The sequence below is a fragment of the Argiope bruennichi genome, chromosome 2, assembly GCF_947563725.1.
Source record: "Argiope bruennichi chromosome 2, qqArgBrue1.1, whole genome shotgun sequence".
NCBI lineage: Eukaryota > Metazoa > Arthropoda > Arachnida > Araneae > Araneidae > Argiope > Argiope bruennichi.
The window spans coordinates 5,391,099-5,415,280 of NC_079152.1; the positions used below are offsets into that span (position 1 = coordinate 5,391,099).

The 24,182-nt window shown below is 31.7% G+C and overlaps 1 protein-coding gene across 1 annotated transcript in view; it reads left to right on the forward strand.

Moving 5' to 3' along the window:
* The window catches only part of LOC129959840 (uncharacterized), a 113,448-nt gene extending 99,932 nt beyond the window's left edge, over positions 1-13,516 (forward strand). The window contains exon 2 of the mRNA XM_056072737.1: positions 12,673-13,516. Coding sequence (XP_055928712.1) covers positions 12,673-13,239 — 567 coding nt within the window. The 3' untranslated portion in view covers positions 13,240-13,516. The remainder of the gene's footprint in view (positions 1-12,672) is intronic.
* Positions 13,517-24,182: the final 10,666 nt, after the last annotated feature.

The following is a 24,182-nucleotide window of genomic DNA, read 5'->3' on the forward strand; positions in this document are numbered from 1 at the left end:
AACATGCAAACGCGATGACTCAAAAACGCAATGAACTGAAATATATCAAATTTGGTATGCTATTTTGTGACTACATATATATAGGTCTGTATCAAATTTCGGTTTCCTTTGGGAGTGAAAAACCGCGCTTAAAACAGAAATTCGATTTTAGGATACTGTTAACCACATACCAGGGATTAATCGCCAAAAATCTGGCGATTTTTGGCATGATAGATTCAATAAAAATGCTACATTCATGCCAGAATTTGATATTTTGTAAGTATTGTACACCAATATCTTTCAAAACGTTCTCTGCCTTACCGAATGGTCCACAATTTTTTACAGGGGATAACACTTTCATTACAGTGTATACGAGAAAGTATTTGGGAGACCACTGCCAATAGTTAATTAAATTCTGATTTACAATTTTTATTAAAAATAATTTTTTTCTTACAATTTATACCGAAATGAAATAAATTATTCAAATCTTTCGGATGAGTTGAATTCATTTATTAGTACCCATTTAAATACAACAGAACGAGGCCTATTAAATTTTTGCCCAACAAAAACCCTTTGCAAATGGAAAAAAAATTTCAAAGCCTCATTTCTTTATGAAAAAGTTCACTGAATTCTGGAAGTGTTAAAAACATTTAACAATGATTATTATTAGTATTAATTAATTGAACGTTGTTAAGAGGCAATTGACATAAATATCGGAAGTAATTTTCCCAAAACTTTTTCGTCATCTTCTAATAGAAAAATCTTCCACGCTCTTACATAAAATGGTGCCCTACAGGTAAGGCAGTGGCGAACAGCAGCTGCGAAATATAGATCTTTGGCATGAATTTCGCGGGTTAACTTTGGAGAATTATTATTATTATTGTCTGTTTATTCCTAGCAAGTTGTGAATCATATCCGAAAGCCGATTTTTTTAATGTAGACGCGTTTTTTCTAACCAATTGAAATGGCAGTTTGAGACAGAGCTGGCAGCCACCAAATCACATATCGAATTTCATATAGTTAGGCCATTTCATTTTAGATTTATTACGTTTGTACGCTTGTGAAAGTACAAACCTACAAACTGTCAATCCCTTGAAGGTTTCGGTTCCAAATTGGATAAATAACTCCATTTTAGTCCACCTTACTTTTTTAGCTTTGTAGTTAACTTGTATTTGGATAGCTATGGATTTGATCAGAATCGATTTCATTCAGAATTGGACAGAAATCTACAAATGTATCGGAATGTGGCAGATTTCATCCGTCTAGCTCATAGTGTTTTTGAGTGATCGTGTTCACAGATGGACCTAATGCCAAAAAATGGCTTGTCTGACATAACATGAAATCTATACCACATTTTGAAACTCAGTGAAGCCTGAAACGTCTCTACGCTATGTCAGAAGTTTAAGTTTTATCAGTATACAACGAAAATGGTTCAACGCAAGCTTGTCCATATTGAATTAAAAATTTCGATTTATCGGAAGATTCGCGTTAATAAAAACAACTGCAGCTAAATATCCAGAGAAGATGCCATTTTTTTTTTTTTTAGCTGAAAGTGGCGGCAAGTATTTATTTCTTATATAAAGTAATTAAAATAAAGAATAGGCAATAAATAAACTATAACAATTTTAATAAATAAAATTATAATAACTATAGGTAAAAATGCTTAACATTTAAAAAATAATTTCAATAAATAAATGGGTGATTTCAGTAATGTGTATTGTATATCATTTTGAATTTAACATATGTACAATGGACTTCAAAAGGAGCAACACATTTCACAGATAATATCGTCGGCATTTAAAAAAAAGAAAGAAAGAAGAATTTCTTATTGCCTATTTCATTAGATTTGTGGCAAAGAAATGAAGACGTGGAATGGATTAAAGACTAAAAAATATTCACATACGATTTATGAAAATACAAGGAAAAAATAAGTTTAAATAAATGCCTTTCATATTATTTGTCTAAAAGCCAGAAAAATCAAAATTCCAGGTGTTCGCTTAAGGTGGCTTGCAAAGAAATAAATTAGAAAAAAATTGCTCCAGAATTTCTACCAGAAACTTTGACATTTGGCTATGGCTTACTGAAATATGGTTCGGGTCAAATACCGATAAACATTGGTATTCAGCGAGTTCTTTCGTCTGCCAATTAGAGACTTAACTGTAACCTATTAAGAGGCTAAGCATTTTTCTTAATCGGAAGAAAGAAGCCTTATCTGTAGCGAATAGAACCAGTTGGGCAATGAAGATAACGCATTTTTAATTAGCCGATCACCGCTGTGTGGCGTGCTGAGAGATTAAAACACTAAATGAGGATCATGACGTAAATATTTTGAAATCGGACCTATTGATAGCATTCTTCCTTGCTCCAGTTGTCCTCACCACGTAAAACAGCCGCCGTTGTGAAACGGGCTCGCTCTGCAACAACGAACAAATACAAACGAATTGGAAACGAAGTTAGAAGAAAAGCCAAACTGTGCCGTTCTCTGTTTTGAGATATGAAGGAATTCGGACTGATGATAAAATGGTGACAAAACGGAAATTCGAAAATGCGGCGCTAACTATTTTTGTTAACAATCAATGGATGGTTAATGATTCTCAAACAACTGATTGCGCGAAGCTTTTCAAATCAGTGCTCAGAAAAGTTAGAAAATGAAAGATTAAAAAACATTCCCGTTAGTTGTCACTGCAAACCGTTTTTGAAATTTAAATATTATCGCACAACGAGAAATGCTTTTATTTCAATGAAACCCTCTCTGTTAAGTACCACATAGTTTAAGTTTTGTGCTGTTACTAAAGTGGTTTCATTTTTATATTCATTCTACCGCTTAAAATTCAGTTTGCAAATCCATGACAGATGCAAGTGACAGAAAAATAACACTGACATGCTATGCAATGACAGTATTTATTTAGTTCAGTAACATTTCTTCTATTTCTGGAGCAAAAATTCTGAGAAATAATTAAATATTTATTAAAATTTTCTTTCACAAATTTTGATCGATTTGTTTAAAATTCTATTTAATTCTTAAGCCAATTCGAATACTGATTGAAAAGACAGGATTTTTCTTTGCTTCCCCTCTGCTTTTAGTATCTCTGTAATATCTATTTATATTAACTCACCACATGGTGTTTGCTTTTCTTACTATTTGCTTGAAATCCAAGCCTGCTCGACGGGATATGCACTCAAATAAGCCCTAATATTTAAAAATGTTTTACTCGGCTGAAATTTTTGGAAAAAGGTGTAACACAAAGTTTAATTGCAAACTTTTGCGAAATAATTTCGTAGTGCTGATTTTACTTACCATTATGAAATTTTTTTATTATTATTTTATGAAATCATTAATAATAATGAGTTTTTCAAAGAAAAAACACTTATAAATTAGTATATATATATATATATATATATATATATATATATATATATATATATATATATATATATATATATATATATATATTACCGGCAAAATGCGGCTTTCTGTAAAATGCCTTGACATTTGAAAGGATTAATATTTTACACATTTCCTATTCCATTCTTACCTGTTAATTGCTTTTTATATGAAATCTTTTAGAGGTAATACAAAAGAGAAATCTAAGTTATATGGACGAAGGTATCGAATGACTATTTCTAGCAGTGTGATTTGACATTTCGTTTTTTTTTTTTTTTTTTTTTTTTCTAATTTTTCGTAAAACTTATTTAGTAGTCTGTCTTTTTGGAAAAAAAAAAATCAATGTATTTTTTATAGCTCCTACTCTTTCTTCGAATCATCTGTTGGGGGGGGGGAGAGAACATTATGAGTTTACGTTAGAGCGTTGAACTCCTTCGTGTCCCCCGCAGATTTTGCTTTGCTTGCTTTCGTTTTGAAATGACGAAATAAAAGAAGAGCATTCGAACGATCCCATCTCCACCATCGTACGGAACTTAGCGATCAGACGGGTCATCAAAGACGGGCAGGTCAAAAGGTTCGACGCAATGAGCAAAGAAGCTTACAGCAAATTGGCTTGCTTTCAACGCTATTGATGTTCCTTTAGTCACGTAGTAAGCAGACAATTCTTTTACTGCTATTTGATTCAGTAAAAAATATATATATAAATATTTTTCTGCGAATGCATATAATAAATAATCTTAAATTATACAAATTACTTTGCAAAATTATAAAAATCAAAACTTTTCTAATTCATTTCTGTATATCATCGGTTGATATGAATTCGTTATTTCCGTCTAAAACAATGGAATCAGTAAAGTGATTGCGATACAGGCCATCTTAATCGATTGACCGAAAGAGGCGTGTGTTATACGGAAATGGTTGTTCGTCTGCTCCTTCCCCCCCTCCCCCATCATTCCGGAACGTCTCCGCATATTAAGACAATGCAAAAATCGTGCATTTTTTCCATCCCGGAACTTCACGGATAATGCGTAAAACGTTTTTACCGAACGTATGTAGATAATTTTCGAGGCTAGTAAAAAACCATTTTTACGCTCAATAAATTTTGTTTCGTTGAAAAAGGTTTCTAATTATTTTTGATGATATTCTTTGTAATATTCCGGCACAAATGGAAGCGAGAGTTATGGCTTGTCATGTTGTTATTTTTTAAACGTCCATATCATTCCTTAGATGGATAGGAATCTGTTGTATAGTTCTTGACAAAAATTGAAAAGAAATCTGACACCTTGCAAGTCTCCCGTTAAAATATCATTTCATGTAATATCTAACTTCAAAGCAATTTAAGAAGAAAAAAAAAACTAAAATTTCTGGAAATGCTTTGTAGTTACAGTTGAGTATCCTAGTTCAAAGCGCTGTTTCTCCAGCATCGAAGCATTTAAGTTCTTAGAGAATCCTCCTCTACATTTTCTGAAAGTAAACAGTAGGCAAACTGCCTCTTATACTGTGCAAGTCCGTCATTGTCTCGATATGACGCGGAGTGCAATAAATAATAAAAATGCCCATGCTCAGTCAAGCGATAATTTAATCAACGCATTTGAAATAAAAATTCCAGGTAAAAGTTTATCATTTCAATCAGATATTTTCATTCCAAAGTTTCCTTTTATTTATTTATTTTATGTACGTTATTGTTATTATTATTATTTTGGTTTATTTTATACAATACTTTGAATATAGGAACTTTAATCAGCATTTTGATTATTAAATAAAAACAGAAAATTACTTTTTAAAAATAATATTTATCTGCAACTGCAAACTTTTTCCTAAAGAAAGATGTTTCCACTGTTAGTCAGAAATATATTGCGCCTATTTTTCTTCAAAATAACGCTAATTGCATTCATAATAGAACCAAGTCCATGAATGCTCATTTCAAAGCATAATGTAAATTAAATCTGGTAATTTTTTTTGAAAGTCTGATTATATTATTATGATATGAATCTGTATGAAAAACTTTAATTTTTTTTACAATAAAACAGAGAAAATAAATGATATAATACAATAAAAGATGACACCGCTAGATTTTTTAGCACTCTTTACATTTATTTAATTATTTTATTTTTTAAATTAAAATTTAAAAATTTATTTTTAATATTCGTTTTATCGTTCATTTTTTTATTCATTTATTCATATAATGAAACTGATGAAAAAAATTTTTAAAAGTTTACTTTATAAAAAGATTTCACATTTGTAAAAAAAAATTAATTTTGCTCCATTTTACCTTTATTTTAACTTAATATATTTTTTAATATTAAATCTCTAAAGCAATGTATTAAAAATTCATTTCTCTCGAATTTTTTTATTTACTTCGTGTTAAAAATAATCCCAAATAAGAATATTTATATAATGTAATGATATTTTAAAATCTAATTTAAATCCTAATTAATTTCCCATTTTTTTTTATCTTAATTCAATTCATATTAACTTCATGCTAAAATGTTCTTTTATTTCCTGATCCAGTTCCTACTTTTTTTTTATTTAATTAATGCTACACTGCGTTCTGTGAAACTGCTGAAATCAGCCTTTTCACGCGTTCCGAGAGAGGGGATAAAAATAAGAGGCGAGAGAGGGATTAATACTTAGCAGATTCTTTCAAAGATACCTAAACACCCCTGTCTTTAATCTACACGCGTCAAAGAAATCCCCATCGGAATCCCATTGCCAAAATCATTGAAGAGAAGATGTTGAGCTCTTTTGCCCTTTTTCGCTCTTGAATCCAGATGTAAACGGATTCATCATCGATTCTTGTACTTAATGCCGCCCGAATGAAATAAATTGAAGTTTTAAAATTTCAAAGGTTTCTTCTCCTCGACCACGCAACTGCTAAAATATGTTTATATATATACATATACTTGAAATTCTCCTTAATTTAACCTTTTGTTTCCTTTTTCTGAATAAGAGTGGCTATCAAGTAGCGTTTTTAATTAGTGAATAGAATATCGCGTTTAGAAACCCTTATAGTTTTATTGGCGATAGTTTGGCTTGAATAAATTTCGTCCTACCGCCAAATTTCACAACGTTCGTTATATATCATTAAAAAGCATTGAATAAAAACTTCCCATTTGCAAAAAGCTTCCTCCGCCAATTGTTTTAATTATAAGTCATGACACGGAAGCTCTCATTGCGTTAATAATCTTGCTACGAGCACTTTTATATCTCAATCCCAGAAACAAATTCCAATGTTGCGAAAGATGCTATTGTCTGATTCTTTAGAAAAAAACCTGACCTTACGGAGACAAACAAATAAAGATAAGGACCTTACTTTTTTTCTGTATACATAATTAATACTCTCGATTGCACGCATTATTTCCGAAATTTCTCACGAACTTTCCCGAACAGCAATTAATCGGATCATTTGAACTTTTTATTTTATAGCCGATCCCTTAAACCGCTTCTTTAGCTATCGTTTTTCTCTATCCTATTTGCGTTATTTTTTCCCATTTTTTTTTCATTTTTTTTTTTTTTTTTTTGTCTTAACATATCTCGGAGATTTGAATGCGTGATTGTTTAGAGCAAATAATAACAGCGGGCGATTTTCTTCCGGGTTGAGATGTTCACATTCAGAGCGTGCGGATCGCCGGTCTGTTTGATGAAGAAACAAGTCCTGCCTGGGTTGAGTTAAATTAAATCAACTCTAGGAGTTGAACAGCAGTTATTTATCCAGAATGCATTGTATTTCTTTGTTAGTTTAGCAGCCTGCGTATTAACCATGTTAGGCTTTGTTCAGATAAGAAAAGCTGATGCTAGTTAGTTCTTATTCGAATGTGTGACGAATTTTTCATTATTGAAATTTTCTTCCTTATGAATATCGGAACTAAATTTGGAGTTGTTTTATTTTAAAGGATATCTCGAAATAAAATCACCAACACTGTGTGTGTTAGAAACACAATTATATATTTATACAGAACACAATTATTAAATAGATAAAGTAGAGAACTGCCTAAGGATACCAAAACATTAGAGAGCCTAAAGCCTCGAAACGTTTTACCATATTTCAGAATATTTTGGTTTTAATTGAATATACGAAGGCCGTACACTCCAGCCTATTCAAATTAAAATCAGGAATTGCTTAAATTTTGGAATTTTAAAAAACATTCGTAATTAATTACCGTTGACAAATTTTATATTATATTGCTTCGTTATTCTAAAAAGTATATGTTGTCTATAATTAAAAAAAAAAATGTCCAATCATGAAATTAAATAGAATTTAAGGGTTTTGCATTTTGCTTGTTATTTTGTTTAAGATATTTTTAAATTTTACTTATGTGTTTTTCTATGCAATGTACTGAAATCAAATCTTTTAAACGATTCATATGGAAAGCATTTTTTTTAAAAAAAATTTCAATTTATTTAATATGATTTGAAATATGTAATTTAATTGAATGAATCTGCAACAATTTAGAAGTGTAAAAACTGTGAAATAAAAGCAGAAGCGAAAATTCTATTTCGGAATTAATATCTGCAAGCACACTTTTTTTAATCTTAACTATGGAAAAAGCACGCGATTAAATATTTTGATAGTTGAGTTTAAATTTCATAAAACTAAAAACACCGTATCGTTGTAAATTAAAGAATTTATTAAAAGTAAAGAAAAAAACTGTATGCAGAAATGAAATTTATATAATCAAAGAAGTAATGACACGGCGGCCAGCATTTATGTTATAATAATTTTATTCAATTAGGAAATTGTTGAATTTAAACAACGCAGACTAATTAAAGAATCTGAATCATGTATCCATTATAAGTAATAAAATGGATTTCTGTGGCATGCATATAAATGTTAAATAGAAGTAATCTCAATTTTAATTATAAACTTCTTATGAAAATTAATTGCATGAGCTTAAAAATATTTTTTTAAAAACCTTTTAATTGGAATAAAAAAATGAGGCATAATTTTATTCCAAATAAATTTATATAAGATATTAAGCAGAAAATAATAGAAAACATTAAAAATTAAATCGCTTGGAATATTTTAATATTTTAAATTTTTTAAAAACAATTTTCTATTTTTTTTTGTCAAAATTTGCTATTTAAATATATAATATATAAAATATTAAATATATATATATAATATATTAAATATATATATATATATATAATATTAAATATATATATATAATATATTAAATATATAATATAATATATTATATAAAGATGAACTTACAACCTATAAAAATATCTCTGGCTTCAGATGTTGGGAAGTGGAAAAAGAAGGTCCTGAGACTTCCATCGCTAAGGACCTCTAGAGGACTGAATCCGGCTTTGTATTTAACACCTTTAGTGTTTAAATACAATAATGTATAACAAATAAATTTAAATCAAAGCCCCAGTAAAGATAACGTTTTTAAAAATTCGCAATTTCCAGCTTCATTCTGAATTACTGCTACTTTTTTTAAACATGAAATTTGAAATTAAATTGATTATTTTATCAGAATGGGCACTGTCAGAAGCCTCAAAATAACCGAATCTCGCGACTGATTACCTTTAACGGCAATTGTTTCTAAGCGGGGAAAATTATTATATGGCCTGTATTTATAATGAGGAATCTGATTTTGAAAACATTCAGCACTACTACTTTGAGTCAATAAAGAATATCTAGCCATATTATCCATCTTATTCAAAAATAATGTTATGTCATCGTTATATAAGTTTTTTTTTTTTATTATAACAATATTAAAGGGACGGTGGACTCTATGAGTCCCTTTTGTGAATTATTCTCTTAGGGTTATGAAATTTGATGTACCTTAATATAAATACATCAAATATCTTTAAAAAGACTCTTCAAAATGAAATATATTTTTAAAAATATATATCTTTTATTTTTCTATTATTCTATTATTATCTATTATTTTATAAAATATATATTTTTTATTTTTTTTAGATATCAAAATATTATAACTATTTCATTTTAAATGTTTTCTATTATTTTCTGCTTATATTTTTATATAAATTTATTTGAAATGAAATCATGCATGATGAACTGAAATCTTCATTAACAATTTTATTTAATTTCTTCAAAAATCAAGACATCCATATATTTCAAAAACATTTAAATTTAATTAGAACATCATTGTGAGAAAAGTCATTCAAATGTACTTTTTTTTTTCTTTTTGCTGTAGATTCTTTATTTTATCGAATGATTTCATAAATGCTGTTTAAACTCAATATAAAGATATATTTGTCGCTAAAATATTGAAAAGTAAATTTTTTCATTCATTTTTGCTTATTTCAAAATTCCTTAGTGTCAAGAGTGTACAGAACAGTACTAAAGAGTCTTACTATACAGTTGTTTGCAAAAGGGTTTATTATTTGTTCTAAGTCAGGGTATGTATACTGAACAGGGTATGTCAGGGTATGTATTCTAATGTATACTGAAAGGAATTTCAAATGTTTGCTGTTTTACTGCTCGGCCGGAATGACACACTTCGGGTGCTCCATCTCCGTGTTCGGCAAGGTCGCATCGTTAATATCGCGTGTCTCATTGACGACCTTGGCCCTTCTCCGGCGGTTGCGGTTAACAGCAAAAAGCAACCACGAGACTTAGTTTTTATGGCTTGTAATGATTTTTAGACCGTGGAGTTGATTTCAAATTAGATTATTTTCTTAGAAATGCGAGGAATAAAAAACAAATAATTAGAAGGAAGTGAGTTATTTTTGTCATCCTTGTGGTTTGGAAAAAAAATGTTGCAAATTATTAACTTGAAAAAATGGGAGTAATTTTCATTTCCTGTTTTGCATGCGTAGTCTTGCACAATTATTTATTTTTGATCAATTTTGTTTGCAAAGTTTAAGGTAAGAAAAGATATATAGAAAAATTCAAGTATTATTGAAGTATCAAGTATTATTGAAGGGGTCTAATTGTAATTATGGATTGTTTATATTCTATTCTAAACGCTTTTCCCTTATTTCTTCGAGTATGAATTGTTAATGTTGTCATCATGTATTGCAGTTCTTTTTACCGGTAGTATTTGAGTGTTATAAGTTGTAGAAAAAAGCAATTAAAAGAAATTTGATCGCTGTTAAGATAAACATTTTAAAGATGCCGACTACATTGACTTTTCATACATCCTGGTTAGAATATTGGTTTAGATTTAAAGTTTTTGAATCTGTTCATTTATTTTGCCCTTTTTCTTACTATTCTCTTTTTCTGCTTGTTATTTTTCTTTTCCCACTATTCATTGATTTTGCTGTACTCTTTAGCCTGACTTGATACTGCAAGAATGATTCCCTTCGAAAACTCCTGGTTTAGTTTTATGAACATGAAACAATTTTTATAAACATAAACATTTCTATGAAGTTCTGAATCAAGCTTGAAACTTCTACTGCCATCTTATCTGCCCAGGATGGTTAATGCATAGTTAGAAAAAAGAGGTAGAAACGATGAATCAATACAATCAAAAGTCTGACCACTTAACCTGCTTTGACCATATGTTGTATGGCCATCGAATCCACGTATTTTTCAACACATCATTTTTATTCAAATCATTTGTGTGTGCTGCAATTCAGAAAACTAGTAGAATTCATAAACATCTGGAAGGTTTTTCGAACTGAACCGAATGAATGGCATCACTGCAAAGTGGAAGATGTCTCTTAATCAGATTGCTCACGAAACAAAATTGTGAAGAGATTAAAATGAAATGAATGTCCTGTTGAGCTATCGGGAGAAAGCTGATAAACTACTGAAAAAAGTAAATTTACTGATTTGAAATAAAAACTTATTATTGAAATTTGCATGTCTCTACTCTTTTATCTGACCTTGAGTTAAAATCGTCCATTTCTTAACTCCGAAACATCCGCCTTTTTAAGATTTTCGATCTTCAATGGCGCGTGTCGTTCGCATCCCCTGGTGACTCAGTGAGTGGGGCCCACCACTCGTTGACCATGACCTCGTGAACGGATGTCCTCCCCCAGAGTCGGTCCTCTCGAAAACAAGAGGAAAGGAAAAAAATCGACTGCCTCTTTCGTACCCAAACAGGTGAAAAGTCGCCCTTCCTACCCGGAAGTGATGGTGGCCCATGCTTTTCGCCTCACTTACCCTGCAAGTGGCTGAAGAGGAAAGGTACAGGTGTGGGCTGCAGGCGGGCGCTTCTCTGCTTCCACTCTGCCTGTTTGAAGTCCAGCTGCCAAAAAAAGAGAGATAATACGGTGGTGCTTTCGCAATCCCATTTCAGGGTCCTTGGGGCAGGCCGGGTTCGTGCCCTCCTGTTGCCGCAGGGAGTGGCCCAGCTCTCTCTTGATCATTTCGGGTGGAGATCAACGGAGAGATTTTCTTGACCTTTATCGGTTTGATGCAAAAGACGAAGAAAGTAGGGATTGTTTCTTTGAAAAAAGAAAAATAGAATAAAGGATTGTAATAAAGATTTTGAATCCTCGGAAATACATTGAATAAATTTTTATTGAAAATAAGCGCCATTTTAGGATAAAAATTGTTATATGACAAACGAAGGAAAGGGTTCGTGACGTTAATTCATTTTAATTTTTAACTGACGTAGAATAATTTTTCTCTCTCTTCAACAAGATATATAGTTTATAAATGCACCATAATTAATTAAATTAAATAAGCAATTTACTTAATTTGTTTAATAATTTTATTAAATAGCAATTCTAAAGAAATATTTTAATATTTAACATGTTAAATAATAAATTCTGACCATATAAATTTCATTTCGAAGTAATATTGACATAAATTTGCGTTTAATAGGCATAATGGAAGATGTTTTGGCATTTTAAGTCTGTTCATTTTTGTCATGTGGTAATTGTAATTGTTGAAAACTGCATCCATTGAAAGTATAATAAAATCAGTTGGATCAAAAATTCTTTCTTGTTTTATTAACGTAATCTGTCTAGGAAATCAGTAGTAAATTTTAGGTTATAAGCAATAGATTTCATTATACATATTTTTATGTTTCTTCAAAGCAACTACAAAAATCTACTTCTGAAGATTAGAATCGTTGATTCAGTTACTGCATTTCTCTGTTTGGTAGAAAACGAATTTTTTAAACTTTCGAATAAAGTCATCAATGATTTTTTCAAATCCTTTAGTACATTAAATATTATATCTTTATTTATGACAAATTTCCTTTTATTAAGTTTTTTTTTAATATTTTGGAGTATAATGTAATAATAAATGGAGCATATTAAATCATATATCATTGGTTTAAATTCAGATATTAGCAGTTAATTACTCTGCTGTTTTGATTTCTTTCTATTTTGTATCGAATGTACTTACTGAGTTCGTGTTCTTTTTCGTGTTCCAGAGTTCTCTGATTGCTCAAGACAACGATCTCTTCCGTCAACTGCTGTCTCTCCACGATTCCATAGCGGAATTGAGAGAACGCCAACGACACAGCGCTTGTTTGGACGATGACGATGACGAAGAGGAAGACGACATCGATATCACGGAATGCCCCGGACATCGCAATAGTCACAACTCTCCTAGTCTGGAGTCCCTGTCAGACCCGGGTGAGCTTCCAGAAACATCTCCAGAATCCACACTATCCTCGCGTTCTAGTCTCTCTGCAAAAAGTTCCGACTTCAAACCTCGGAAGTACCATAATCCCTGCAGCAATCATCGTAATCGTTATCGGAAGGATGACGTCAAACAGCGCCAGAGAATAACGAATAACTTTAAAGACGATTCCAGACCTCTGATTTTCATCGATAAATCAGAGATTTGTTTCCGATGTCGCAAAATGGCGCCGCCCTATCGAAGATCAAGTTCAATAACTAGTTTATATTATTTGCATGAAGACATGGAATCATATGATTCTGGTATCCATCTGCAAGGATCTCACTCTGATTCCGATCACGAGATATTCGTGTGACAGAATCTGTTATCTTTATTTTTTTCAGCTGTGTTTTAATAAAATAAAAAAAAAATTAGAAATTACCTCTATGAGAATGTATGAGAATATTTGAATATTTTAGTCAGTGTTTGTCATTTGCTTCACTATGCTGAGATTGCCAAGTGCATTTGACGTTATTAAGTGACGTTGTCGTTCTGAACTTCTCCAGATTTAGTTCAGTTTGTGAAATACTTGTCAATAATTTTTCTAGATATTATTTGAATTGCAGAATCAAATTACTACGAACTGTTTTTAAGAAATATTGAACATATGTAATATGAATATTTGTTGAATTGTACAATAATAAAGTATTTACAAAAATTATTTCAATTTTTTATTCCTACCTTTAGAAGTAAAGCCTGTTACAAACTGTTTATATTTAAACAGTTATATTTGGGGTTAGAATGTACTCTTAATATAGCAAACAAACAACCCTAAAGGCTAACTTCATTAATATTGTAATAAAATATTTTATTTGCTCTATTATTGAAAATCGAGCCAAACAATTCGATTGTTTTAGCCTTGTTAAGTTTTTGAAAATATTTTTAATAATACAGAGCTTTCGCTAAAGTCGGACCGACTGCAAAATTGTACAATACAAAAACCATAATACACAGAAAGTGCTTTTAATTCCAAATTCCAAAAATTGATATATATATTTGAAAAAAAAGCTGAAATTAATAAATTCCAAAATGAGATTATTTGACATTGTGTGGTATGTCTGATACTCATTTTGCGATACTCATTTTGCAAAAGATTGCAGATAAATCGTATTTCTTGTATTGATTTGCATGGTTTGAAGGAAATGATATTTTTTATGATTCTTTTTACATGAAATTTTTAATGCTTAGAAGAAAAATCTTTATAGACTCGTTTCCCTACTAAGATTAAAATATCAATTTAATTTTCTATTAATAACTAAAAAATATTAAGACAGCAAGAAACTGTTAAATAATCCCGTATTCCTGTCAGTAAACAACTAAGCAAATAAAATTTGCATTTGAATGTCATTTAGCCCGGGATTTCAGTTTCATTTCCCGATTTCTCACGCAGTTGGAAGGATCTGGAGGGGAATTATGATTCTGAGCACGCGTGAAATAGGAATCATGAGTCATTCCCATTCATTTGACACACTTGAATCGGATCTGCAGCTGAAATCTGTGCTGATATGATTAAAAAAGTTTTAAAAGTTAAAAATCCGGAAAATTTCGTCTGTCTTCATAACATTATTATATCGGCTTCATACGTATAAGGTTCGCCCCTTCGATTTCGTTCTGTATACTAACTGTCGGGTCTCTCAATTATGCCACAAAACTCAACCATTCTCACATCCAAAATCCTTTAATATGTTGAGCGCCGTCTTAAAATCGGTCTCGTGAATTTTAAAGATAAAAATTTTATGATTTTTACTTAAAGCTGGAAATTTGTGAAATCCTTTAATTGACGCTTACCGCACCCAGTGCTTTTGAATTCAGTTAAAAAGATGGTACCTAAAATATAAAATGGAACCTGACTGTGGAAAAGCCTAGTAAAATAAATACTTAAAAAAAAGGAAATAATACGAGTTAACAAAGACTGTAGTTTTCGTATAATCGGAGCGGAAACAAGCCTATAATTGCAATGAATGCATGGAAAATATATGATGCAAAATTTCATTTACGTCCGAGGAACCATAAATGAAATGACATGATCAAAATTTCGATTTTTTCAGACCATCCCGAAGGCACACGAGGAAATCTGAATGATCGAACTACCGTGAAAGTATTTGCGGCAACTGAGGTTGATTCCTCTTATCACCAGCCACGCTACAACGCCTTCCATGAGAGGCATGTTCAGTCATCGACGGGGGACACACCAGAACCAAGCACTATTTTACAAATAACTTATCCTTATATTTGAGGAGCATACCGGATGGACTCTGTCCAAGATATATAAAATGCACTTACAAAAGTTAATGACATAGAATATGAAACACGGAGAAAGTAATAATTTCTTTATCAATATTAAGGTACAAATGCATTATTTTAAATACGCTTATTTTCCCTTTGTACAAAGCCGCGACAGTATTGGTGGGAACTAAGATTTCAGTCCAAAAGGTCACCACCGGTTACGGTACAACCCCTCCGGTAGAAGGCAGGTTCCGTCATCGGTAGGGTTAGCTATCCCACATCATTTCTGTTACCACCAGGGCGGAGAGAACCAATCACTGTTTCAGAAGCTGCTAATTCCCATATCTGAGGTTCCTACCAGGGAGCGTGATTGTGTCCGAGGAATAAAAATTCTCTTACAATAATGAATGACGTGCAGTATGAAACTCACATAAAGTAGTTTCTTACTAATCAATAATAAGGTTGAGGCGCATTATTTCCAAAAGATTGATCGTGCCTTTTGTAAGAGTTCCATCGATTGGATTCTTCTGTCGCTGGAATATTGAAATTGGTTTTATATCAGTCATTAGGTTTAGCTGCAGATGTTTTCGAGCAGAAAAGTTTTTTTAGTTAATCTGTGTTTAAATCCAGCGGGAAGAGTCTTCTCAAAACTTTCTGGCGTATTCTCTAATAAACATTTCGTCCCAGAGAACGGCTAGCATGGCCTTTGCGTGAATTTAGCATTGTTACTAATCTATCGCGACACTTGTTCTGGAGATTAATTCCTGGCATGTGGTTAATAGCATCCGAGAAACGAATTTGTATTTTATACGTTTTTTCCAACAGAGTGAACCAAAAGTTTCCCACAAAATTATACTTGCAATCACAAAATCTCATACCAAATTTGATATATCCAAGTCATAAAATGTGTGGTCTATGTTTTCGACCTCTAAGGGAGGGATAATACACGTGAGAGAGGGATAGATGTCCAACTCCTTCGATCAAAATTTGACAGGTCTCTACACTACAGATGCTAAATCTGTGAACTGCATTTTATCCAATGAACGCTTTAAGATTTTTAGTAATGCTGTTCATTTATATTCGAACAGTCGGATGGACAGATTTCCTTTGAACCATTTTTTCACAAAATTGGATAGAAAACCACAAATTTTGTGTAAAGGCCATACGTCATACTTCATCCGTCTTTTTTTTTTTTTAATTCTTTAGTTAATTTTGATGTAAGCAACAGACATTTTCTGATTGTGTTTTCGATTTCGCTAAGGTCTAAATTTTAGAGATTGGAGTTCGAATTTTTTGCTGCTTACTTTACATTCCCTGATTTCGTATAAGAGATAAAATAAAAGAGAAAAATTCACTTGATTTCGTAATGGCAAGATGAATATACCTATGTATTCTATAAAAATGCACAATATCATATGGACGTGACCTCCTTTATCATTCAGTCGGTGGCTCTGGGGACACCAATATTGAATCTGAGCTACTCCCCAGACGTATGTCATGTGATCATTAGATGACTTCAACAGCTTCATCAATTCTTAATTTCCGAATTTCCATTTGCAGACCACTTAATGACTTCCATTTCAAAACTTTGCATGCACTCATTTCATGATATCTAATGCTAATCCTCTTTCAACAAAGCAACTACCTCATGAAGCATGGACGGAACATTACAATAATATATGTTGCATGATGACGATGTTACTTTAAAACCTGGATCCAAGGACACTTAAGGACTCGTGAGGGTTTTTCAAACTGAATATATTAGCCCCTAGTTATGATACCGTTAAGAGAAATGGAATGACATTTTGCTTCAAAGCATTCCCAAAGAATTCTCCCGATGGTGCTAAAATTCAAAATATATTAATTTAATCTGGAAACTGCATCTAATTAGAAAGATGTCATCAAATGGCAGGTCCAACCGATTCCTCTTGTCATGGCACGCCATGCAGTGCTATCCATCATTTGCAGCATGCGAAATGTCATTGTGCGTCAAGGAAGTGATACAAAAAATTTGTAAAACACAAAGAAACAATTCATTTCTGTTGCTTCCCAGTCTTATTGTCTGTTTTCATCTTTCTTTTAGTTTCTGTAGCACAGGATAATTTCGTGCTGCAAGCACCGCCTCACAACTCTGTTATAGCCTTTCATTCTGGAGATCACATACCAATGAAAAAAAAAGTATTTAAAAAGTATTGCTATTCGAAATTTTTGAACTGTATAGCTGTAACTGTTAGGATTAACTTGGATTTTTGAGTTGTTCTTGAGTGCACGTTTCAAAAACCTTAAACAAAATTCTGCCCAGTTTCTGCAACTTGTATCATTACTATATATGGGGATAGTTCTGTTATAATCACTTTGCATTTAAAAGTAACTGACAAATTTCGAGAAAATATAATTTCACATTTGAAATAATCAAGCTGCGTTATCCTTTCTAGCTTAACCTACTATTTAAGCAAAATAAATAAATAAAAAAAATAATGAAATCTACTATCGCAAATTTCAAGTTATCATGTGAGAACATTATTATTTTTTAAGTCATTATTTGTCTTAATTAATTTAAGTCATTAACCAGTTTATACCGGTTTACGAGAACTCCAAAACGTTTTTGCCAGCCAAGAAAAAACTGTGCATGAAAATTGCCATTTATGCTTTATTCATTGCTTAGAGGATTTCGAGTTTCAAAACCCCCTAACCAAACCAACATCATGTTCTCACATAAAGGAATGCCACGTTTGGAAGCTGAATAACGAGCGGTGCGATTTCCAAATGATAAACTATTTACCAATAAATTTTTAAACATATTAATTTATATGGATTTTTTATGTAAATAATATTTTTGTAAACACAGACTGCTATTTTCTAATTTCTGAGATCATAAAACAGTTTCATAACGGATTCATCTTTTTACATGAGTCAAATCCTTCAATGTTTTCCACTTAAGAATGGATGAAGTGATATTTCTCCATTGGGGAAAAGAGAAAACACTTTCATCAAAACTGTTATTAAACGCGAGTGAAGTTTTTTGAATATATTATAAAAATTAAATTATTTAATTTCCATCGAAAATAAATTACTTTCCATGAAAATAACAACTATGATGTCATAGTTCTACGTCAACCTTTAAAAAACGCATCTGGCGTCAAAGAAGCATGCACAATAATAAAGTAATACTGGTAAAAGCAGGTCAACCTTTTAAAAAGGCATCTGTTTTCAAAGAAGCATACATAATAATAATGCAATACTGATAAACTTTATTAGAAAATATGCTAGAACGTTTGGGAGAAGTGTATTCTACTAGGTTTTTGAATCAGAATAAGAACAATAAATATACTTTCTTTCCGAATAGCTCCATTTCAGAACGGCCAATAGATTCAAAAACGATCATTCCAGACTGAAATAAAAATTTGGTTATGGATCCTATTTATGTAAATATCACAAAAATGTTAAGTACCCAGTGGGCGTGGTGACTCCAAAACTTTCTCACATCTTTCCTAATAAAAATGACATCCTTCGCATAAAAATGGAGCGCCTTCCACGAGATTGTGACAATGCGTGTTGGGCGACAACCGATTGAAACCGACGCAGAACTGCCATTTCAGTAAAAGGAATCACACATCCAATTCCTTTCATCTAAGTCACTGCATTTTTGAATGACAGCCTTTATTTGCGTACGAATGTACAGTAAGTCATCCCTTTAATAGATTTATTTGAAACTGCCGATTGCAATCGAGCGTTTCAGTGGTAAAATGGAGAACCTAATATTATTTATCGTACTCATTCTATTATCCGATTGACATGCCATTAAAAAAGACATTCTGTGATTTGGTTTCTCCCGAAATTTGATGTATACCCACAGAGTTGGTTAAGAGATAATATCGTATTATAGCCTTCCAGTTCCAGTCGTTTTTGAATGAATGGGCTCACAGAGAAACAGATAAAATCGCAAAATTGTGTTTCTTGGACTCACGAAGATCTGAAACGTGGGAACATTTCGAGGATGAATGTTCCGGTGATTTTAATACTTTATCTGTCTACTTTCAAGTATGCGAAGTAAACTTCGACAAAAGCACCAAACAATATAACAATGCGATTTCAAAAAAAAAAAGGATTTGACATTTTAAAAACGGATTCTTTAAAACTCTTATTTTTTCATATTAACATCCTGTCTTTGTTAGTGTCGCCATCTACAATAAATCAATTCAAACATTTCCCAAATGTATGGTGCTGCCATCAACATGTGACTGAATGAAGTACTCTCTGTTTTGTTTTTTCATTATCCAATCTTCATATGTATATGTTCTGAATATTATATGACAATTTTTAAAGAGATACCTGTTGAATTAAGAAATAAGCACAAAATGAAGTATTCGCAGAATGATGCCAATTATTTTATTTATTTGAAATGGCATTGATTGAAAGAAAGCTATGAATGTTACAGTGTAAGTAAGAGAAAAATAATATTTCTTTCCAACTTCGATTCTTTTCGAGTGTACTATGAAGATTGAAATATATCTCTTTACAAAAAGGAAATGAAGGAAGAAATACATTTAAAATGACTCAGGCGAATGAATAGTTATAAGAAACATTTTTTTCCTTAAAAATATTTTCCGTCTAATGAGCGAGCTTTAAAACATTCTGTTCTTGAATATATAGTTCTAAAAATCTTTCTATTACGAAATGTTCATGTAAATGAATGACCAACTCTTTACATTTTTAAGACTATTTTTTTAAATATGTAAAAATGTCCGAAGAAAATGATTCAATTTTCGAATATTCAGAGTCTCTAAATACCTTACTTCATTTATACAAATAGTTCTCAGAAGAAATATGAATAATTATTATAATTATTACTCCGACCTTACAATCATTCCCGCATAGTACTTCTAAAACGATTGCCTTTGCCCATTTGCAGGAAAGCAAGACATCTTCTTTAATAGCATCAGACAGTGTACTGTATATATATATTTTTTTAATTGCCGCTTGTGTCCTTTGTTACAGACGATCAACACAGTCATTTTTCCAAATATTTCAAATGGTTGATAAAAATTGGGTTGTATATTGCCTCTAAATGATATCTAAAATTTCGGACTCAAGTATGACACTGTTGGGTCGATCCAATGTAAAATGCCCGGCAGTTAAAATTCCATATTCGGTCATATTCTCTGATAACGGAAGTCATGCATTTGAATGAAGTAAAAATTCACAGAGCTCTCAGAGGCGCTCGAAGCACATAGGGTGTGGTGGTCACATCGACGGGCTGTTTCACTGATTTTTGCTGGTCTTCAGTTCGAGTCTCGAAACCGACCCATGGTTTTATATATTTTTCTTCGTTTTTAAAATTTAATTTGAATATTATTCCCAATATTAATTTTATAGTTACTATGAATTATTCCAAATAATATACTTCAAAAGGAAATTTTTACGTCAAAACATTTTTATATTTAATTCAAATTTAGAATATCAAGATTATGCACAAGCTCAGAATTCATTCCTATTCTTAGCATTGTGCTTTTAAATCAGATTTACTCCGTGTTAAAAACTTGAATTGGATAGTCGTACCATGAATCTCAGACGCCTCAGTCGCTGTCGAGGTACGTGGCGTGTTGGCTAAATCGGGAGGCAGGGTATTTTATTTCTTTTTGCAGGTCTTCAGTTCGAGTCTCGAAACCAAAAAATGGTTATATATATATATATATATATATATATATATTGAAAATTATTCTGCATACTAATCCTGTAATTACTGTCAATTATTTAAAATCATACACTTCAAAAAAATTTTATATCAAAATATTTTTATATTTAATTGAAATTTCAAGCGTCGAGATCTTGCACATGTGCGCCATTCATTTCCATTCTTATAATTGTGCTTCAAATTGACACCGTGTTTAAAACTTCAATTGGATAGTTGTGTTATGAATCTTAGACCTCTCCACTGCAGTCGGGATGCGTGGCCTGGTGGTGGGGTTTTCACAGATTTTTGTAGGTCTGCAGTTCGAGTCTCAAAACCCGCAAAAAGTTTACATAGTTTTTTTTTATTTCTGCTGAATGTTATTCTGCGTACTCATTCTATAGTTCTACGAATTAATTATATGAATTATTCCGAATCATATTCTACAAAAATCAAATGTTGCGTCAAAATATTTTTATATTTAACTGAGATTTAGAGTGACAAAATAAAGCACATGCGCAGAATTCATTTCTATTCTTAGCGTAGTGCTTTGAGACCAGATTCCCACCGTGTTTGTAACTCCAATTGGATAGTCGTATTATGAATCTTAGACCCCTTCAACCATGGTCAGGAGACGTGGCTTATTTGCTTTTGCAGGTCTTTAGATCGAGTCTAGAAATCGACAAATAGTTTTATTTTTTGATAGTTAAGTTTTTCCTTTTTTTTTTATTTACGTTGAATTTTATTCTGCATACTAATTCTATAGTTACTACGAATTATTCCAAATCATATACAACAAAAATGGAATTTTACGTTGAAATATTTCTGTATTTAATTGAAATTTAGAATGCCAATATCCTGTACATTCGCAGAGTTCATTCCTATTTTTAGCATTTTGATTTTAGATCAGATTTCCACCATGTTTAACACCTGAATTGGATAGTCGTATCAAGCATCTTACATTCTTTTTTCGTTGCCGGGACACGTGGTTGGGTGGCTTGATCGGCAGGGTGTTTCACTGATCTTTGCAGGTTCGAGTCTCGAAACCGCGAAATGGTTTCATATATATATACATATATATTTTTCTTTTTATCTTGAATATCATTCTGCATGCTAATCCTGTGAATTCATCCAAATCATATACGTCAAAAATAGAATTTTACTTCAAAATATTTCTATATTTCATTGAACTTTAGAGTGAAAAGATCACGCTCAGAATTCGTTCCTATTCTCAGCATTGTGCTTTTCGACCAGATTCCCGCCGCGTTTAAAACTTCAATTGGACAGTTGTATGGTTGAATTGGATTCCGGATGGCAGATGAGTATTCAACGAATACTCATTGTTTCAGAGTGTTATGATTCCATACAGCTATCGGGTTTCATAAGTGCTGCAGTTCATTCAGCACTTCTACTGGATCCTCTAAGCACTACCGAATCTTCTAAAAATAGCTGAATGGAACATGCGTAGACTTGGTAAGATAAGTCAGAGAATGCTGTATTATAAATGTTATTTTTGCTTCAAGATATTGCCGTTCACTCCGTCTGAAATACAAGCGCTTACAAAATTTATTCCATGCCGATAATGGCGAGTTTTATGCATTGGCCACTTTTTGAAGCTTCAATAGCAAATTAAAAATATCCATAAAAAAAGAAAGCAAATAGTAAAATAATCTCTTCCAAAAAAATCTGATAAAATGAAAAGTATAAAATAAAATATTTTTATTGTGACTGGCAACATTAACAATACATTTCTTTTGATATTCATCAAATCCAGCTTGAGCATTTCGTAAAATAATTCTCATCAATATGGATATTCTTTTAAAAAATGCAAGAAGATTTAAAACTGTATCTCATTCGCTAAAATCCTCATCAATTCTGTAACGGCAAAGGTAAAAAAAAATTGTGAAATCCATCTTTAAGCAGATGAAACTCTTTTAACGTTAATAACCCTATTCTACTCTTAAAATCCTGCAAGAAGTTCAGTTAGTTACGATTTACAATTTCATAAATGTCCACATTTATCCTCCCGATTCGGAAAGAAATATTTGCAATGAAACTAAAGCCAAACTTTGCAGTTCTCGGAACACGAAACTCCAGAATGAGTGAAGGCGAAGGTAGATTTAGAGAAGGTTTCTACACTATTCTCCTAAATTCTGTTGCTAAGGCAGTAAAGGTCATCAGACTTGCGCTGTTAGCATTCATTGTCATCCCAAAAGTGCAACTTCTTTTTTTTTTTTTTTTTTTTTTGTATTTTTGATATATGTCATTTATTGATGAGATATGTTTAGCAGTTTTATGAAAGTGGTACTTTGAGTTTAATGCGGAATAAATTGTGTTTATAACGATATTTATGTTTTTCACTTGGCAACGAATTGTTTTTCATTCTTCAAAAATTCCCAAGCTTTTCAAAGAAAATATTCCTAATGAATAAAAAACTTAACGAATGATTGTAACAATAATATATATTGACTGCAACGAACATTTCAGCACACATTTGGCTCATTCTTGGCGAAAGAGAGTATCCGAACTTGCTCCTTTGATTTCAAAATCTAGAGAGAGCATGACAACGTATTTTCGATAAGACAAACAAACAGATTCCATTACAAATATATTACAAACCAGCGGGAGTAGTCCCCCCAAAACTTTCTCGTATAATATTTAATAAACTTGTCCTACCAGAGACCGCTTTACATGACATTGACCTATAATAGTAATCTGTAAATTTTAATGAATTATTTGGCGATGAATCCCTCACATTCTTTAATAGTATCCAAAGATCAAATTTATATTTTAAGAATCGTAGACACTGATTTTCATAAGGGATGTTTGGCCTGGTGGATAGAACAACGTGGGGCTTTCCCCTGCTTTTTGCTGGTATTGAGTTAGAATCTGGAAAAGGAAGAATAATTTTTATTATTATTCCATATATTAATTCTACAGTTAATAAGAATTAGACCGAATTTCATAATTCATAAAATAAAATTTGACGTCAAACTATCTATACATTTAATTGAAATTGTAAACGTCGAGATCTTGCACAGCAGAGATCATCCATTTCATAGCATTGTGCTTTCAGACGAGATTTCCATCGCATTTCAAACTTGAAGTGGTTAATCGTGTTAGGAATCTGAGACCGTAGTGCTGCAGTATGTATGTGTGGCCTGGTAGATAGAAGGACATGGTGCTGTATGCAGCCTTTTGTTGCTGGCCAGTTCTAGACTGGAAGATGATGAATAATTTTTATATATTTTTGTTTCTTTTATTTTTGTCACTATTATTTAAATACTAATTTCACAGTTACTACGAATTCGAACAATATTCTTACTTCATAAAAGAAAATTTGACGTTGAAACATCTATAAA